Here is a 16,571-nt window from a genome sequence, read left to right as displayed (position 1 = left end):
TAAGGTTAGCTCTCACAGATTAGCTGGCTTTATCAGACGGCCCCTTCATAATCCCAGTTGAGCCCCAAGCCCTCTAGCAGGTGCCTATGGGGTGGGTAGGCTGGAGGGTAGACTTGGCCCAGGACAGTTCACGTCCACAGAGGGAACAGCGAGATAAGGAGGAGAGGGCTACACTGGCAGGGGGGTCTGGACGACACCCGTGAGTTGTAGCCAAGCTCTTGGGCAGCCCCTGACTGGGCCGTGCCTGACCAGCTCCTAGGGCTCTGTCCTTCCTAATCCAATCACATGGCCCCAAAGACAGAGCCAGACCCAACAAACGTAGACTCTTCCCTGAGGAAGGCCCAGCCAAGCTTCCCAGGAGTCAGGGACGCTCAGCCAGGCTGAGGACACTGACTACCCAGTATGAATGATCCTCCTGGTTTCCAAAGAACTCTCCTGCCCAAGAGCTCACAGGGGGCTGCCGGTTATACGTAGGTCAGCAGACAGGGCAGGGACTGCTGGCCCTGTTCCCCAGAGAAGGAAACCAGGGCTATGAGAAGAGAATGGACTTGCTCATGCAAGTAAAAAACAGAGGTGGAACTTAAACCCGGCTCTGACCTTAATTCCACAGTCTTTGCAGTTGGTGTGACACAGATGACACTTTTGGAAAACTGGGATATGGAAGTTTTTGATCATTATCCTGCCCCCAAACTCCTCCAGGTGATGATGGCTCACTACAGCAGGAAGTCCCCCATCCCCGCTGATTCTGATGTCATCCCCCCGGACACCGGGTTTGTGTGCAGGGGGAAGAGGAGCCAGGCCAACCGGTCTAAAGGGGCAGCTGCGACCTGACCCATTCCAGCCCACAATCCCCGTGCAGCACCTCAGGCCCAGGTTTCAAAAGGAGCCAAGTAACCCAACTTAACCAAACCTAAAGCAAAGAAAACCACCCCACGGCCTGCAGGCCAAATAAAATATGGACGCAGTCAAATGTAGCCACGGAGGAGCTGTAGGCTGTGGCCTCTAGCAGAGCTGGGATTTCAATCAGACCAGAGTGCGAATCCTGACTTTAACAAGCTGTGTGATCTTGGGCATGTCACTTACCCTTTCTAGGCCTCGGTTTTCTCACCTGGAAAATGGGGCTGGTGATAGTGCTGAGGGAGGAAGGAGCATATGAGTTATGTACCAGGAATATTTAGCACCGGGCTTGGGAAATGGCCCTGTAACTCCAGCACTCCGGGGGTGAAGCCACCACTGTGCTGGATGTTCAGATACAGTGCGTGCTTGTTAAGAAGCACTTAAAGGGTCGCCTGGGCAGCTCAGGTTAAGTGTCTGCCTTCGGCCCAGGTCATGATCCTGGGGTCCTGGGATCGAGTCCAGCATCAGGCTCCTTGCTCAGCGTGGAGCCTGCTTCTCCCTCTGCCTGCCATTTCCCCTGCTTGTGTGCTCATACTCTGTCAAACAAATAAAATCTTAAAAAAAAAGAAAAAAGAAAAAAGAAGCACTTAAAGATTAAAGGACAATAAGGAGGGACTAGAGGACCGGGAAGCCAGATTAGCGAGGAGACTTTTACTTACTCCCAGAGCCTCAGCTCCCTCACTTATAAAATGGGCATATTGACAGTACCCAACTTCCAATTGTCTGTTGGAACAATTAAGTGAGTTGATAAGTAAAGTGCTTAGAACTCAGGGGGCACCTGGATGGCTCAGTAGTTAAGCGTCTGCCTTCAGCTCAGGTCATGATCCCAGGGTCCTGGGATCGAGCCCCACATCGGGCTCCCTGCTCAGCAGGAAGCCTGCTTTTCCCTCTCCCACTCCCACTGCTTGCGTTCCCTCTCTTGCTGTCTCTTTTTCTCTCTGTCAAATAAATAAATAAATAAATATATCTTAAAAAATAAAAATAAAAAGAACTCTGTCCAGCCTGTGGGAACTGCTGTGTGGTGCCAGCTACTGTTAGCAGCCACATGTCTGTCGCAGTCCCCATAACTGGAGGATGTGCGTTTAGGTGCCTGGGACCAGCCACACACACACACACACATACACACACACACACATAAGTGAAGTTCTTCTATGTAAATCATTGGTCAAACAGAGAAGCCACAGTGTCATTCTCTACTGACTTTTCAAACAGGCTCCCCCGGGCACAGTGAACCCTTCTGGAGGCAGCAGAAGGGAAGCTGGGCTTAAAAGGGTTCCATGTGTTCCACAAAGAACTCTCGCAAATAAGATGAAAAAGATAGACAACCCAATTTTTAAAAATAAACATAGGACTTGAACAGGCATTTCATGAAAGAGGCTGTCCAAAGTGGCAATAAACACACAAAGAGGGGCTCAACTTCACTGGTCACCAGGGAAATGCAAATGAAAACCACCACGAGAAAGCCCTCCCCGTCTAGTCTACCGGAAGGGCTGGGATTACAGCCTTGCAAAAGCCTGAGCATCTTCAAGGACCCAAACTCCCACATGCTATGGAGGGGCTGTAAGCGGGCAAAAGAGCTTCGACAAACTGTCTGGCATCACCTACTAGACATGAACACACACACACACACACACACTGCAACCCAGAGGGTCCGCTGCTGGTGCGCACACAGTGTCACAACGCACATGTGTGGTCACCGAAAGACAAGCGCTAGAATGTCACAGCAGCATTATTTACTTGTCATAGTCAAACACTGATAACAACCCAAGGTCCACTAACAGCAGAAGGGACCATGAAGGCATTGTCTGTTCACACAGTGGAAGTTACACTGCAATGAGGATGAGGGAGCTTCGGCCACACAACCACATGCAGGACAGCGTGTGATGTGGTGGGAGCCGGATACGACAGAGGGTGTGCACGTGAAATCCAAAGGCAGGCAAAATGAATTGAAGCTGTCAGCAGTCAGCTTAGAATGGTCATCCCTGGGAAGGGGGCAGGGACTGGCAGGGATATTAACACATTTGGGGAAACTGGAAAAGCTTTGATTCTCGATCTGGGTGCTGATTATGTGGGTGTGTTCACTTTCGGAAAATTTACTGACTTGTACGTTAGGATTCGTGTTTTTATGTCCTACTTCAATAAAAAGATAACATTAAAACAAATAGAAAATCCCAGGGGATCCTGTTGCTGGTTATCCCCTCCCCATCCCCCTTAGGAGAGTCCCAGCCTCTAGACCACAGATACTGTCAGTTCATAATCAGCTCAAAGAATCTCCCTCCAAATACCTCAGTACGAATTTCCCATTTCCTCCTCATCTCCCCGGGTATTTGGAAAGGGCCAGAAACTTCAGAGACCCAGAGACTCACGGTACTGGGAAAGAGACAACGCCCTCCCATGCCACGCCCCCCCAACGCAGCTGTCTGTACTTGGAGTTTATATACCCCTGGTAGAGAAGGCAGTTCTTGCTCTAGAAAGTCCTTCCTTGCTTTGAGCTTGACCCACTGGAAACTCACTGCTTTGGCTCTATCTTCTAAACCTTCTTGGGGGTGATTTTAACTAGCACTCACTTGAGAACAAAACAGGAAAAGGAAACATTTACTATCTGACCTGACATATTTAAATATTAGTCTATTTGCACTGGCCATTTCAAAAGCCCAAACCACTTCAAACATGACCATTAAAACGGTCGGTACATGTGGTAACCAAAGTGAAGCTCTGATTTTTTTTTTCTTTTACAAAAAAACCACCCCCTCATAAACTAGACAGAATCAGACACTGCCATTTTTGCAAACCCCAGTGAAATGACTGATGCAGGCGAAGATCCTGAGAGGATGAAAACACTGCACGGAAAGTTGGTGGGGCTCTTTACAACACCCCGCCAGCCTCACCCACTGACGCTGGGCTTGGGGTGTGATGCCGTATCAAGTATACACCGCACCTCCCATGAAGCGTTTTCTAACTCCTTGCTTCAGAAAAGAAGTTAAAGCAGGATATGATTAAGACTTTAGAAATAGGGGGCGCCTGCGTGCGGGAACAGCGGATCTGGCCTACTGGTGGCCCGGAGAGGGGTGGGGCATTAATTACAATTAATTACAGCCTGGCAGAAAAAAAAAAGACTTTAGAAATAGAAGAATAGAAGCAATAAAAAAACAATGAAAATGATGCCATAGGGAGCCTGGGTGGCTCAGTTGGTTAAGCGTCTGCCTTTGGCTCAAGTCATGATCCCAGGATCCTGGGATAGAGTCCTGAGTTGGGTTCCCCATTCAGGGGGGATCCTGCTTCTCCCTTTGCCCCTCCCACTGCTCACACTCTCTCTTTCTCAAAAATAAATAAAATCTTAAAACAATATTTTTAAAAAATGATGCCATAAGGTAGCAAATAGACACATTCAGAATGTGGGACATTTCCCAGAATTGATCTCTTCAACTAGTCTGTGGCATAAAAAAGGGAGGTTTTACTACAGAGGTTATATGGATGTATACATTCAACAAGGTCATCAGGTTTGGGGCGCCTGGGTGGCTCAGTCGTTAAGCATCTGCCTTCGGCTCCGGTCATGATCTCAGGGTCCTGGGATGGAGCCCTACATCAGGCTCTCTGCTGGGCAGGAAGCCTGCTTCTCCCTTTCCCACTGCCCCTGCTTGTGTTCCCTCTCTGGCTGTGTCTCTCTATCAAATAAATAAATAAAATCTTAAAAAAAAAAAAGTCATCAGGTTTACACTTAAGACCTACTGTATGCAAATTTTATCTCCGTTTTTGAAAAGAGACTTAAGGGATTTAAAAAGTGAATGAAAAGTGTAAATCTCCCAGAGATTATGATTCCAGTATAATAATGGCAAAAAGATTTTTTTGAAAGGACAATAGAGAAATGTACCTATTGACTAGGTAGCATGTGAACACGAGTAATTGTTAATTTTGAGAGCTGTTATGAAAGAAAATAACTTTTTTAAAGATAAGATATTTTAGAGATAATATGAGTTCTGAGATATGCTTTAAAATACTTTAATTATAGAGATTTATGGGTCAAGTGTCATGATGTCTGTAACTTCCTTTCAAATGCACCTGTAAAAATATACATTTACATCCAGAGAAAAGGATATAGAGATAGAGACAAAGACAGAAACAGAGATTCAAAAAAATGTGGCAGACTGTTAAGATTTGATGACACTAGAAGGGAAATGGTTTTCACTATAAGATTCTTTTAACTTTTCTACAGATTGGAACATTTTCCTCAATAAAAGGGTGGGAGAAATTCTTCAGCAACGACAAAAAAAGAGAGGGAAGGAAAAAGGAAAGAAGGAAAAGAGAAGAAAGAAAAAAGAGAGGGAGGGAGAGAGGGAAAAAGAGAGATAAAAATCTCAGCAATTCTTTAATCTGGGTGATGGGTATCTGGCGGTTCATTATACTTTTCTCATAGTTTTGTATATGTTTAAAATTTTTGATAATACATTAATAATTTACCATTAAAAAAAAAAAAAAAAGCCACAGCCACAATCTGGCCCTCTTGCTCCCAGTGCAGCATTTCCTGCAGGGCTGCCTGGCCCAAGGAGCCTTCCCAGCGCAGCGAGGTGGCCGCTCCAGCTATCCTGAGCTTGCAGAGGAGGAAACGGCTCAGAGGTGAGAGGCCTTCCCAGCTGTACACACAGTACTTGGACACAGCCAATCCTCGGATTCCAGAACCTGCCTTCTTAACCCCCATGCTGTCTGGAAGCACCCCAAAACTTTGTCTCGTCCAGATAGAAACTCATGCTAACTCTGTTCTCAGCTTTTATTCACACCACAGGAAATTTTCTACCTCCACCGCATGCGATGATGAAGGCCACATCGTATGGTTTGGACAAACACTTCTCGAGCACCTGCTGTCTTTCCAGCAGCATCTCCTCCTACATCCAGTTCCTCTGTCCTAGCAGCTGAACCCACAACCAGATCCAGCTCCCGGCTGACCCGGCTGCTTCCTCACAGAAAAACCCACACACTATCTGCAGCTCCCCAACCTCACTCCTCAGTCGGACACTCCGGCTCTATTCTTCCCTGGCTGTGTGACCTTGGCCAAGTGACCTCACATCTCTGAGCCTTGCTCTTCTTCCCTGCGAAGTAGGGCCAATAACAGCACCTACCTCATAGGGTTGTTGTGAAAAGCAATTGAGATAATGTAAGGAAAGAACTCAGCATGGTGCCTGGCACACAGCAAGTACTGTGTAAACATTCCTTTTCACCATCTGGCCTCATGTCTCCCTCCTTCCCTTCCTTACATCCGTCTACTTACCCACCCACCATCCCTCGTCTCCCCTCTGGCTGGCTGCCTGAAGACGCCTACTGCCTGGGCCAGCCCCTGGCTCACGCACTCTACTGACAGTGAGACCCTTGGCAGCCCGCCACCCCCAATGGCTGCCCCCTACCCCAGACTTACCCCCTGGGAGTGCAGATACTCCACGGTTTTGCTAATAGTGTGCAGGACAAAGCTGGCCTCCCGCTCGGAGAAGAATTTCTGCCGCAGGATCTTGTCTAGCAGCTCCCCACCCCGCATCAGCTCTGTCACCAGATACACGTGCTTGCCGTCATCGTACACCTGCCAGAGAGCTCAGTGTCAGGGCCCTCCCCTCCATGCCGGGCCTGGGCCCCCTGGTTACCTGTTCACCAGACCGGGGAAGAAGGACAGGAGACTTGGACACATGTTCTACTCTGTGCTCTGGGCCCCTGTCCTCCCCAGACAGGAGGATATTGGCACTGGTCCCCCAGGGGGCAGGAAAGCAGTCAGAGAATGCCTGAGTCTGAAGTGGAGGGCTTTGGGGCACAGCCAGACTGGAGGCACAAAGATCCTTCCCTCCCATGAGCAGAGGAGAATCAGAAGTCAAAGGAATGGCAGTCCTGAGACAAATCCCAGAGGTGAGTGCCCCAGCCCCCATCCCCGTCTCAAGGCCCCCTCCTCCACTCACGTCTTTCAGCGTGATGATGTTGGGGTGCTGTCCGTACCGCAGAAGAATCTCAATCTCTTCCGAGGGATCCCGCTTGCTCTTGTCGATGACCTGAGGAAAGGGGGCACGTGGGCAAAATCAGGGGACATTCTCTGGAGTCCCTCCCTGCCACAGAGCCCACACTGCAGGGCCTGGGGGGAGTTTCAGCCACATACCTTTCACCCAACCGCAGAGCCCAAGGCACCCATCCTCCCCCACCAAAGGGCCACGGCTATACTGGCCTCCCCCAGCCCAGCAGCCTTGGCTGAGACACGGTCAAGAAGCCCACCTTGACAGCGTACTCCATATTGGTGGCCTTATGGACACAGCGCTTGCACACAGAATAGGAGCCCACACCGATCGTCTCCTTGACGATGTAGCCATCACTAAAAACCAGGTTTTTCCCATGGAGTTGCTGCAGGAAACCAACAGGTGGGGTTGACTCTCCGCTCTAGAATTCAGGGCTCGTCCCCCAGCACCCACGGCCTTGGCTCGGTGGAGGTGGCACTAGGCAAGAGCCAGAGGCCTGGGGCCGCATCCTGTAACCTCAAGCAAGAATCTGCCCCGCTCAGGGGAACCTGGGTGGCTCAGTGCTTTAAAGCCTCTGTCTTCATCTCAGGTCATGATCCCAGTGTTCTGGGATCGAACCCTGCATCAGGCTCTCTGCTCAGCAGGGAGCCTGCTTCCTCCTCTCTCTCTCTGCCTACCTCTCTGCCTACCTGTGATCTCTGTCTGTCAAATAAATAAATAAAATCTTTACAAAAAAGAAAAAGAATCTGCCCCGCACTGGGCCTCCGTTTTCTACTCTATATGGGCACACGCCGGGGCTCTGGGCGTGGTCAGGCCGGGGTGACGGGGACAGGCAACAGAGCCGCCCCACACGGGTCGAGAGGCCTGTGGCTCTGAGAAAGCTGGGCAGGCCTGAGGGACGTAGGAGCCCTGAGCTAGGTCCTGGCTCTGCCACTTCCTGTGAACTTGGGTGAGCTGCCTCCCCCTTCTGTGGTGTCAGAGCCCACGTCAGGAGACGTCTTAAGGTTCTGAAGCACTAACAATAGCAAATGCTTCTATAGCGCTTGGTCACAGGGCTGGCACTATTCTCAGCACCCTCCAGCAGGGACCACAGGCCCTGACAGTCCTGGTTCACGCCTGTCGTCCTTGTATCCTGTCTGGTTTAGTGTTTGTCTTGGACAAAGATATCCCAGTTGTATAATAAATTAGAGTCACCTTAACTCTACACACACAACAACCTATGGAGAAAGGTCCTCTCATCAGCCCCATTTATAGCTGAGGAAATGGAGGCCCTGGGAAGGTAAAAGTCTCCCTCAAAGTCCCTTACCTTGGAAGCTTTGAACCCAGGCCATGAGCTCTAGAGTCTACACTCAGGACTCCCAATTCTAAATTTCCCACAGAGCTGGGAAAGTGCACTCATGCGGGACAAACGTGAGGAAACATGAGCTCTCTGTCCCCCATCCCCGTCAGGGACCTGCCAGCCACCCCACAGCGCCACCACCCTGGGAACCCCCTTGCATTTATTTATCTAGGCTCTACAACGTCCCTGGCCCTGTGCTGGGAAATTCTGATCCATGTTGCCATCCAAGCAGAGAAACTGGGGCCCAAGGAGGTTGGGGGGCCCAACGGACTCGCGGTGACAGTCAGGGTTTGAACTCCAGGGCCCGTGCTCTCAGCCATTCTGCCCTGGTGGCTTCCAGGTAGAAAAGACAACAGAGCAGCAATCTCCTGCCCCCTCACCTGTACCACTGAATGCAGTGGTGCCTGCGTGGCCCGAGGCTTGCCATCGTCCTCCATCAGGCCAGTGGCCACGAAGCTGAAGCCACGGAAAAGCTGATGGGCGCCAGCACTGGGGGGGATGCCCGGGGAGTCTGTGGGGGTGAGAGGGGGTGTGTGACCCTGAAAAGGTACCCTTGACCCAGAAGCAGCTCAGCAGAGGGAGACCACGGGCTTCCGGGCCTGCCTCAATAGCTGGCTATGAGGGCGCTTGGGCAGGCCACTCATGCCAGGCCTTAGTTCACGTGTGTTCAGACCAGCCCAGCCCTGACACACAAGAAACAGAAAAGAACCCCCTCCACACTGGGCATCTGGCCCAAGCCAAGATACTCCATCCCTTTCTGGAGGCCTCCTCCCTCGGGCCCTCCTCCTTCGGGCCCATCTTCTGTGCAGCACCAGGAGGGACAGTCCCAACTACAAATCCACCCCTCGCCTGAACCCTTCAAGTGCTTCCCTCTACCCTCGGAAGAAAGCCCAACTCCTTGGCCTTGTGATCTGTCCCTGCTCTGCAGCTCAGCCTCACTGGACTCCCCAGGTCCTCAAAGGAACCCCTGAGCCCCCGCACAAGCTATTCCCTCGAACCGGGTGCTCCACAGCTTCTGAGTCCTTCAAGGCTCAGCTGTCACGCTCTCCTCTGAGAAACTCTGCCTGAGGCTGCTCCTCCAGCTCCCCACCCCCCTGCAGCTGTAGTTGTCACACTGCCCCGCAGTCTTCACATCCACCCCCCAACTACAGTCGGAGCCATGGGAAGGCAGGGCCAGCCGCCTATGGCTGACCGCTGGCACACACAGCAGGAACCGGGTACAGATGGGTCAGACACGTGAATTGAGATGGGACAAACTGTTGGAGAAGTGCTGAGCTCCCTGACATCAGAGATGTGCAAGCCACAGTGAGAAGACCACTCCTTCCGCTAAAACCCATCCACCTGGGAATCCTTCCAGAACTAACACTCCCCCCTCAGTATCTGGCCAATATATTGGGATTTATCTAACTCCCTCTCAGAAGCCCCCTCTTTGGCTTCTCGCAGTAACCCCAGGAACCAAGTGGGTCTGTGGCTGAGCCCATGTTGTAGATGAGTACACTGAGGTCCGGCGATCAGAACAGCCAAAGGCGATTCCCACACTTGCCCTGACCTGTGGGTGCTGTCACCTCTGCTCCGCCAGACTCTCTCCACCTCATGTTTTTGCTGGGTCGGATTCTTTAGCCCTGACGTGAATGTGAGCCTCCTGTGTTCGGTCTTCCCAGTGGGCTGGGACGCCCGGGGCAGGGAGCCTGACTTTTCCACTGTGGCCTTAACCACCCACCCCCCTACCCCCTCACCCAGATACAAAGAGCCTACAGAGCCCTGGGGTGGGAGGGTCAGACCAAATAAGATAGGGACAAAGAGTCAGAGACCTACCCTCCGGTCTGCCCACACGCCTAGGCCTGCCTGAGTCTCTGGCCACCCCTCTGTCCCAAAGGGCCCCCGACTCCCTGCTTCCCTCCTGCACCAGCCCAAGACAAACCAGACCACAGACGCACCCTTGGGTGTGCGGGATGTGAACTCAGTGTCAAAGTAGAAGGTATCATCAGGTTGTGCCACAGCTGGCTTGAAGGGCGGCTTGATCTCACGACGGTATAGCTTCTACAAGGGGAGGCGGGCACCCCAGTCAGCACGGCACCCCCAACAGCCCACCAGGAGCCTCAGGTGGGAGAAGGTAACTGGCTTGGAGACAGGCTGTGCAGACAGGGAAGGGCACAACTGCTGGACCCTGGGAGGGCAGCCCTGCCTCCGAGGCCATGCTGTCACCCTCTGCTCCACCTCTGGGGCCCTGGTTGGTAGAAGCCCCCCCACCCCATCCCCCTGCCAACCACAGGCAAAGCCCTGACTGGGGCTCGGGGATGGACAGACGCACTCACATTCCAGTCAATGGTAGAGTAGAAGGCATGCCGCTTGATTTCCTCTGCCCCGTCAGGGCCGGAGCCTGAAAGAGCCCAGATGAAGGGTCTGCCCCTGGACCATCCAAGCCCCCAGATACACATCCTGTTTGCTGTGTGACCCAGACCTGCGTGGTCTGGGACCAGTGGCTGCAGCAGTCTACTGGGAGCATGGGGGACAATGGGCTACCCCTGCCCCAAATCCACCCAGCCATCACCCCAAAGGCCTACTGCCCACTCGGCATTTTCCACTTTCTGGAGACCCTTATGATCAAGCTCCAGGGTACTAACACAAGAAGAAAGAACCAGCAAGTCAGACAACTTGCCCAAGGCCATACAGGACAGAAACTGGCCTTGTTCTAAGATCTGCAAAAGTCCCCCATCTCCCTTTCAGCCAGGCCTCCTCTCTTTTGCTCTTATCCCATGTCCTTGCCCGCCACTGGGCAAACTCTCAGTCCATCCAACCCCAGGGACCCAGACTGGACCTTACAAAGCTGGTCATGGTCCAGAGGAACCCAGGAGCCAAGGATCCAAGACATACTGAACCTCTACTACGCACCAGGCACGTTCATGCAACCTCACTTAGTCAGCAGGGCTCGAGAGCATCATCTCCCGTGGAGTCGAGGACCCGGAACTCTGGGAGGTGAAGCCAACTGCCTTGGGTCACTTAGCTTATAAATGGCCCTCACTCAACAAATATTTATGGAGGGACCGCTGTGTGCGGGGCAGTGAGGACCTGACACGGGGCCAGGATTGGGACCTGAGCCTTCTGCCTCTTGAGCTCATGCTCTTTCTCTTGTGCCAGCAGCCTTAGCGAAGGAGCTGGGGGGGGGGGGGCTCTGTCCTTGTCCCCAGGGAGAGTGGGGATGACTCAGTTCCTGCCTTCCCCCTACACACAGGTCACCCCCCGCAACAAACACCACACATGGAGCCCGAAAGCAGGGTGGCCCGCGGCATTGTCTGCCCACACAAAGGACAACAGCCCCTTTCAGCCCAGATGTGGCTCTGTGGCCTAGGCTGCAGCTGTGGCCCGCTCCCCTCCCGAGCTGGGGCTGCTTACCAAGCCGGTTGGCAGGATTCCGCTTGAACAGGGCCCGCAGGAGGCTCTGGGCTTCCGTGCTCAGAAACTGGGGCATGCCTAGCTTCGCCCTAAAATAGCCCCCAGGTCTCATCAGGGCTGAGCCCGTGCCCAGAGGCCCTGTCTCCCCTCCCCGTTCTGTCTAGGTCGAATTTCCAGCTCAATCCAGACAAACCATCAACTAACTCAGGGATTCCCCTCCCAAGCCCGGGAAAGCATAAGGCTTATCCCAGAGGAGGGTCTCAATGGGGAAACCTGGGGCAGGTACAGGGCATTGTTCTGGCCCCCAGGCTAGGGCCGGCATCAGGGGAGCCCTGGAAGTGTCAGGGCATGGCTGGTGCTTACTTCAGAATCAACGTCATGGTCTCCTTCCGGTCCTTCCCCTGGAAGGGCAGGGAGCCGGTCAGCATCTCAAACTGCAAAGGACAAGGGTCTGTGAGGCTCTGGTCTCCATCTCCCATGTCCCCCACCTCCTCCCACCTGGGCTACTCAGCTCCTTTCCCAGGGTTCTTGCTGGACTGTGGCAGGGCCCCCCGGATCAGGAATTGTGACCAGTTCTCTTTCTCCTTCCAATCAGAACACCAAAAGCAGTGCTAGGGGGCTGAGGCTGGGGGATTCCTTCCTCCCAAGGAAGGAACCTGTGCCTGCGGGAAGGGTGAGGCAGCTTGGCAGGGAGAAGACAGAAGGAAGTCATAGACACTATGAACCCCCTCACTGTACAGATGGGAAAACTGAGGCCTGCAACATGGGCTGAACGCTTCAGCCCTGTCTGGGCACTCACCATCAACACCCCATAGGACCACCAGTCCGCGCTGTGGGTATGGCCCTGGCGGTTGACAACCTCGGGGGCCATGTACTCCACCGTCCCGCAGAAGGAATAGGCTTTCTTCTCATGGTCAATGGCCTCCTTGCTCAGGCCAAAATCTGTGGCAAGGAGGGCAAGAGGACACATCTTTAGGAACCTCCTGCCTTCCTTGCTGCCAACCCCTGCACACCCAACCCCCCTGCCCACAGGCCTGAGGGCATCACCCCCGTGACCTCAGCCTCGGGAGGAGGCTAAGGGCCTGAGACGTTAGGTGACTTGCTCAAGGCTACCTAGTGGGGAGCTAGGGTTCACACCCAGGCCATCCAAGTCTAGGGCCTGGGCTTCTAACCACTTCCAAGGGCGTGGCACAGCCTCTGAGGAAGGATCTCCTGGTTCTCAGCCCAGGCCTCTCAAGAGCCCATCCCGCCCTCCCCTGGGACCTGAGGAGGGGGAGCAGGGGCTCTCCACTCACCAGTGAGTTTGATGTGGCCCTCCTCGTCCAAAAGGATGCTGTAATGGAGAGATAAGGGGTCAGGCCCTTCAGCTGTGGCCCTTGGGATCTGTGACACCAGGGGGGCTATGGAGGGTGGGCCTAGCCCAGAGAAGGTGACCCACCCAGATTGATCTGAGGAGAGGCAGATGGAGCAGGCGGGTGCCACCATGCAGAGGTGTTGCCTGCCGTCTTTGCTAATCCTTGGAACAACGGGCTGACGTAGGTACTATTAGGGCCCTATTGCAACAATTGGGGAAACTAAAGCTCAGGGAAGTTAAGTAACCCTACACAGTCACAGAGCTAACAGGTGGTGGAGATAAGACTTGAATTCAGGTCTGCCTAATGCTAAAACCAGGTGTCATTCCAGCCAAGCACCCACCCCTGGCTCCTCCAAGTTACCGTTTGAGGACTGATATTAAGGAAAATTCTAGAGAGGATCATAACAAGGAATGACCTTCCGTAATGGCATCTCAGACACCACACTGGATTAGCAAAAAATGTAGGCAATCACCAGCACAGAGGAGCCCCGGCCTTGTCAACGGCAGCCCCCTGAGGTGGGCCTGCTGCCACCACCAGCCCACTCCACCCATCTGTTCATGGGGCACCCAGAGAGAGAGAGAGAGACTTTGTTGGGGAGAGTCCCGCCCACCCATCGGGCAACACCCCAGGGCCGGCCTCTGCACTCCCTAGGGCGGCTGGTGTGGAGACCGGGCTTCACTCACTTTTCAGGCTTGAGGTCCCTGTAAATGATGCCCAGGCTGTGCAGGTGGTCCAGGCCCAAAGCCAGCTCAGCCAGGTAAAACTTCACGTCCTCCTCCGTGAACATCACCTACAATGGGAGGGCAGGGGCGTCAGCTGGGGGCGTCTCTCCCTCAGGAGCTAGGGCGCTGGGCAGGGGACCTTCAGACACCCCCGGGCTACACGCTCTTCTCTTTATAAAGGGGGTTGAGTGTGAAATGACTCACATACAAGGCACTGTTCTGAAACAGCAGAAGGGTGCAAAGGGCCCAGGGATGGAGCAGGAGACTGGACTGAACTCTCTGTCCTGCGCATGTGGCCATAACCGCACGGGGAGTCTCTCCAGGTTCAGATATGGATCGAGCTCTAAGATACGCAGTCTCGAGCAAGGCAAGATTCAGAACGGTGTATACAGGGCAGTACTTTTTGTGCAAGAAACTGGGGGTTGGAATTCAGAACGTGTAGCAGAATGGTTGGTATTACTAAAGAAACATGGGGCGCTTAAACAAGAAATCAATAAAAACGTTTACCTATGGGGGGGTAGAGGGACTGGGGTGGGAGGAAGACTTCTCAATGATATTTTTCTTTTCAATCATGTAAACGTATTACCTATTCAAACATTAAAATAACATTTAAAAAAGTCTTTTAGAGTTTGCTTCTTTTCTAAAGTCTGACTCGTATTAATGGTCCCGCTTTTATATCTGGCTCAGATTATTTTAGGTCCTCTAAAATCCTTTTGGTTAGGGGTGCCTGGGTGGCTCAGTTGGTTGGGTGTATGCCCTTGGCTCAGGTTATAGTCTTGGGGTCCTGGGATGGAGCCCCACGTCGGGTTCCCTGCTTGACGGGAAATCTGCTTCTCCCTCTTCCCTCCACCTCTGTCCCTCCCACTCATGCTTGCTTGCTCGCTCTCTCTCTCAAATAAATAAAATCTTTAAAAAAAAAAAAAACAAACACACATAGGATATAATGTTAAAATATCTAGATTTCCGGGAGAATCTGGGCTTCTTCCCATCCTCACAGCCCTGCCCGGGGCAGCCTCAGAAGAACGGAGGTGGTGGCCTGAAAGACCCCTTAGCTCTCGGGAACGAGGGTGGTGTCAGACACAGGGCCTGAGCCTCCTCACCCACCCTGGGAGAAATTCTGTGGCTTGGCCAAAGTGTACGCTCTGTCCCAGGGTAGGTTCCTAGGTCAGGGTCTGTTGGGCAGGCCTGGATGGTCCCAGGTCCAAGCCACACTGGCCACGTTCTTCACAGAGCTCTGGGATGAGAGGCCTCGTCCCTCCAGCTCCATCCCTGGGCCCTATGGTGGTGGGGTGTCAGCTCACCTCTTTAGAGAGCCGCGTGAAGAGGTCCCCGCCACGTAGGAAGTCCAGAATAAGATAGAGCTTTCCCTCAGTCTGGAAGGCTGGGGAGAGGGGAAAAGGCAATGGCGGAGCCAGTCCGGCCTTGGGCCCTGCCCCTCTGCCCTAAGCTCCTTTGGCCTGCTGGGGGTGGGGGCAACATCCAGGAAAGGCAGCAGCCCACAGGGCAAGGGCTGGCAGGCAGGCTGGGAACCCAGGGAGGGTCTGCGGTCTCACCATAGTGCAGCTTCACCACAAACGGGTGATTTACATCCGCTAGGATGTCTCTCTCCATCTTGGTCCGAACGCGGTCACGCACTGGCCAGAAGAGAAAGGCAGTCATGGAGAATCTGACCCCCCGAAACAATCATCCCCAAGCTCTGGCTAAGCAGGGATCTCTTTTCCACGAGTTCCTCACACCTCATGGGAGTGCCCAGGGCTGGACCCCAGGCACCCTGCCCATTCCTCGTGCCCCATCTCTGTCCCATTCAATCCAGCCAGTCTGAGCAATCTGTTCTGTCCTCTGTGTGCTCTTAACCTTTGCCCCCAAGGCTCCCCACAGCAGGATGCTTTTACCAGCTCCCTCCCGACCTGGCACAAAAAAAAATCCCTAATGTCGGTATGGGGGATGGGGATATAGTCACCTGGGAGCTAGTTAGGCAGATTCCTTTCCTTGGGCCTAAAATTCAGACTCATGGGCCTAAGCAGGCACCCTCACATATTTTTTTTTTCTTTTTTTTAAGAATTAAAGTCATGGGGTGCCTGGGTGGCTCAGTGGGTTGAGCCTCTGCCTATGGCTCAGGTCCTGATCTCAGGGTCCGGGGATCAAGCCCCCCATTGGGCTCTCTGCTCAGCAGGGAGCCTGCTTCCCCCCCATCTCTGCCTGCCTCTCTGCCTACTTGTGATCTCTCTCTCTGTCAAATAAATAAATGAAATCTTTAATAAAAAGAAAAAAGAATGAAAGTCCTTAGGACGCCTGGGTGGCTCAGATGGTTAACCGTCTGCCTTTGGCTCACGTCATGATCCCAGCAGGTTCCTTGCACAAGCTCCCTGCTCAGTGGGGAGCCTGCTTCTCCCTCTCCCATTCCCCCTGCTCTTGCTCTCTCTGTCAAGTAAATAAAATCCTTTAAAAAAAAAAAAAACAAGAATAAAAGTCCCTAGGCATTCTGATCACCAGCAGCTTCTTCTTTGACTCAGCTCAGGCTTCGCCTCCTCCAGGAAGTCTTCCTTCAACTGCCAAACTGAATGAGCGCCCTCTCTCCTGCAGTGCTTATGCTTGCCCTTCAGAGCACTTTTCACCCTCTCCTTTAATTTCCTCGTTTCCTTCACCAGACGCGGCACGGGCCATGCTGGAGCCAGACTATTCCAACCACTGTTTCCCAAATACACCTTACATTTTTACACTTCTGCTCAGGCAAACACCTTCTCCTTCCTGGGGTACATTTTCTCTATCATTTTTAGTCTAGAGAACTCCTAACTCATCCTTCAAGGCACAGCTCAGGTGGCCCCTCCTTATGTGAGCCTACCCTCTGTGAGGCCGAAACCCTCCAGCCCCTGGGCTCCCACTC

General features: G+C 53.0%; 1 protein-coding gene across 3 annotated transcripts in view; it reads right to left on the bottom strand.

The window, feature by feature from the left end:
• RPS6KA1 (ribosomal protein S6 kinase A1) overlaps positions 1-16,571 on the bottom strand; it is a 38,064-nt gene that overhangs the window by 5,376 nt on the left and 16,117 nt on the right. For all 3 annotated transcript variants that reach the window (XM_032863843.1, XM_032863844.1, XM_032863842.1), the window contains 13 exons: positions 15,241-15,321; positions 14,989-15,068; positions 13,649-13,755; positions 12,906-12,943; positions 12,410-12,552; positions 11,974-12,044; positions 11,611-11,699; positions 10,533-10,597; positions 10,155-10,257; positions 8,598-8,728; positions 7,138-7,263; positions 6,831-6,920; positions 6,305-6,463 (listed from right to left, as the gene is read on the bottom strand). In XM_032863843.1, the coding sequence (XP_032719734.1) occupies positions 6,305-6,463; positions 6,831-6,920; positions 7,138-7,263; positions 8,598-8,728; positions 10,155-10,257; positions 10,533-10,597; positions 11,611-11,699; positions 11,974-12,044; positions 12,410-12,552; positions 12,906-12,943; positions 13,649-13,755; positions 14,989-15,068; positions 15,241-15,321 (1,283 nt within the window). The remainder of the gene's footprint in view (positions 1-6,304; positions 6,464-6,830; positions 6,921-7,137; positions 7,264-8,597; positions 8,729-10,154; positions 10,258-10,532; positions 10,598-11,610; positions 11,700-11,973; positions 12,045-12,409; positions 12,553-12,905; positions 12,944-13,648; positions 13,756-14,988; positions 15,069-15,240; positions 15,322-16,571) is intronic.

Source organism: Lontra canadensis, unplaced genomic scaffold, assembly GCF_010015895.1.
Source record: "Lontra canadensis isolate GAN:19392208 unplaced genomic scaffold, GSC_riverotter_1.0 scaffold25, whole genome shotgun sequence".
NCBI classification, from domain to species: Eukaryota; Metazoa; Chordata; class Mammalia; order Carnivora; family Mustelidae; genus Lontra; species Lontra canadensis.
This window is presented reverse-complemented; position numbering and strand designations above follow the sequence as displayed.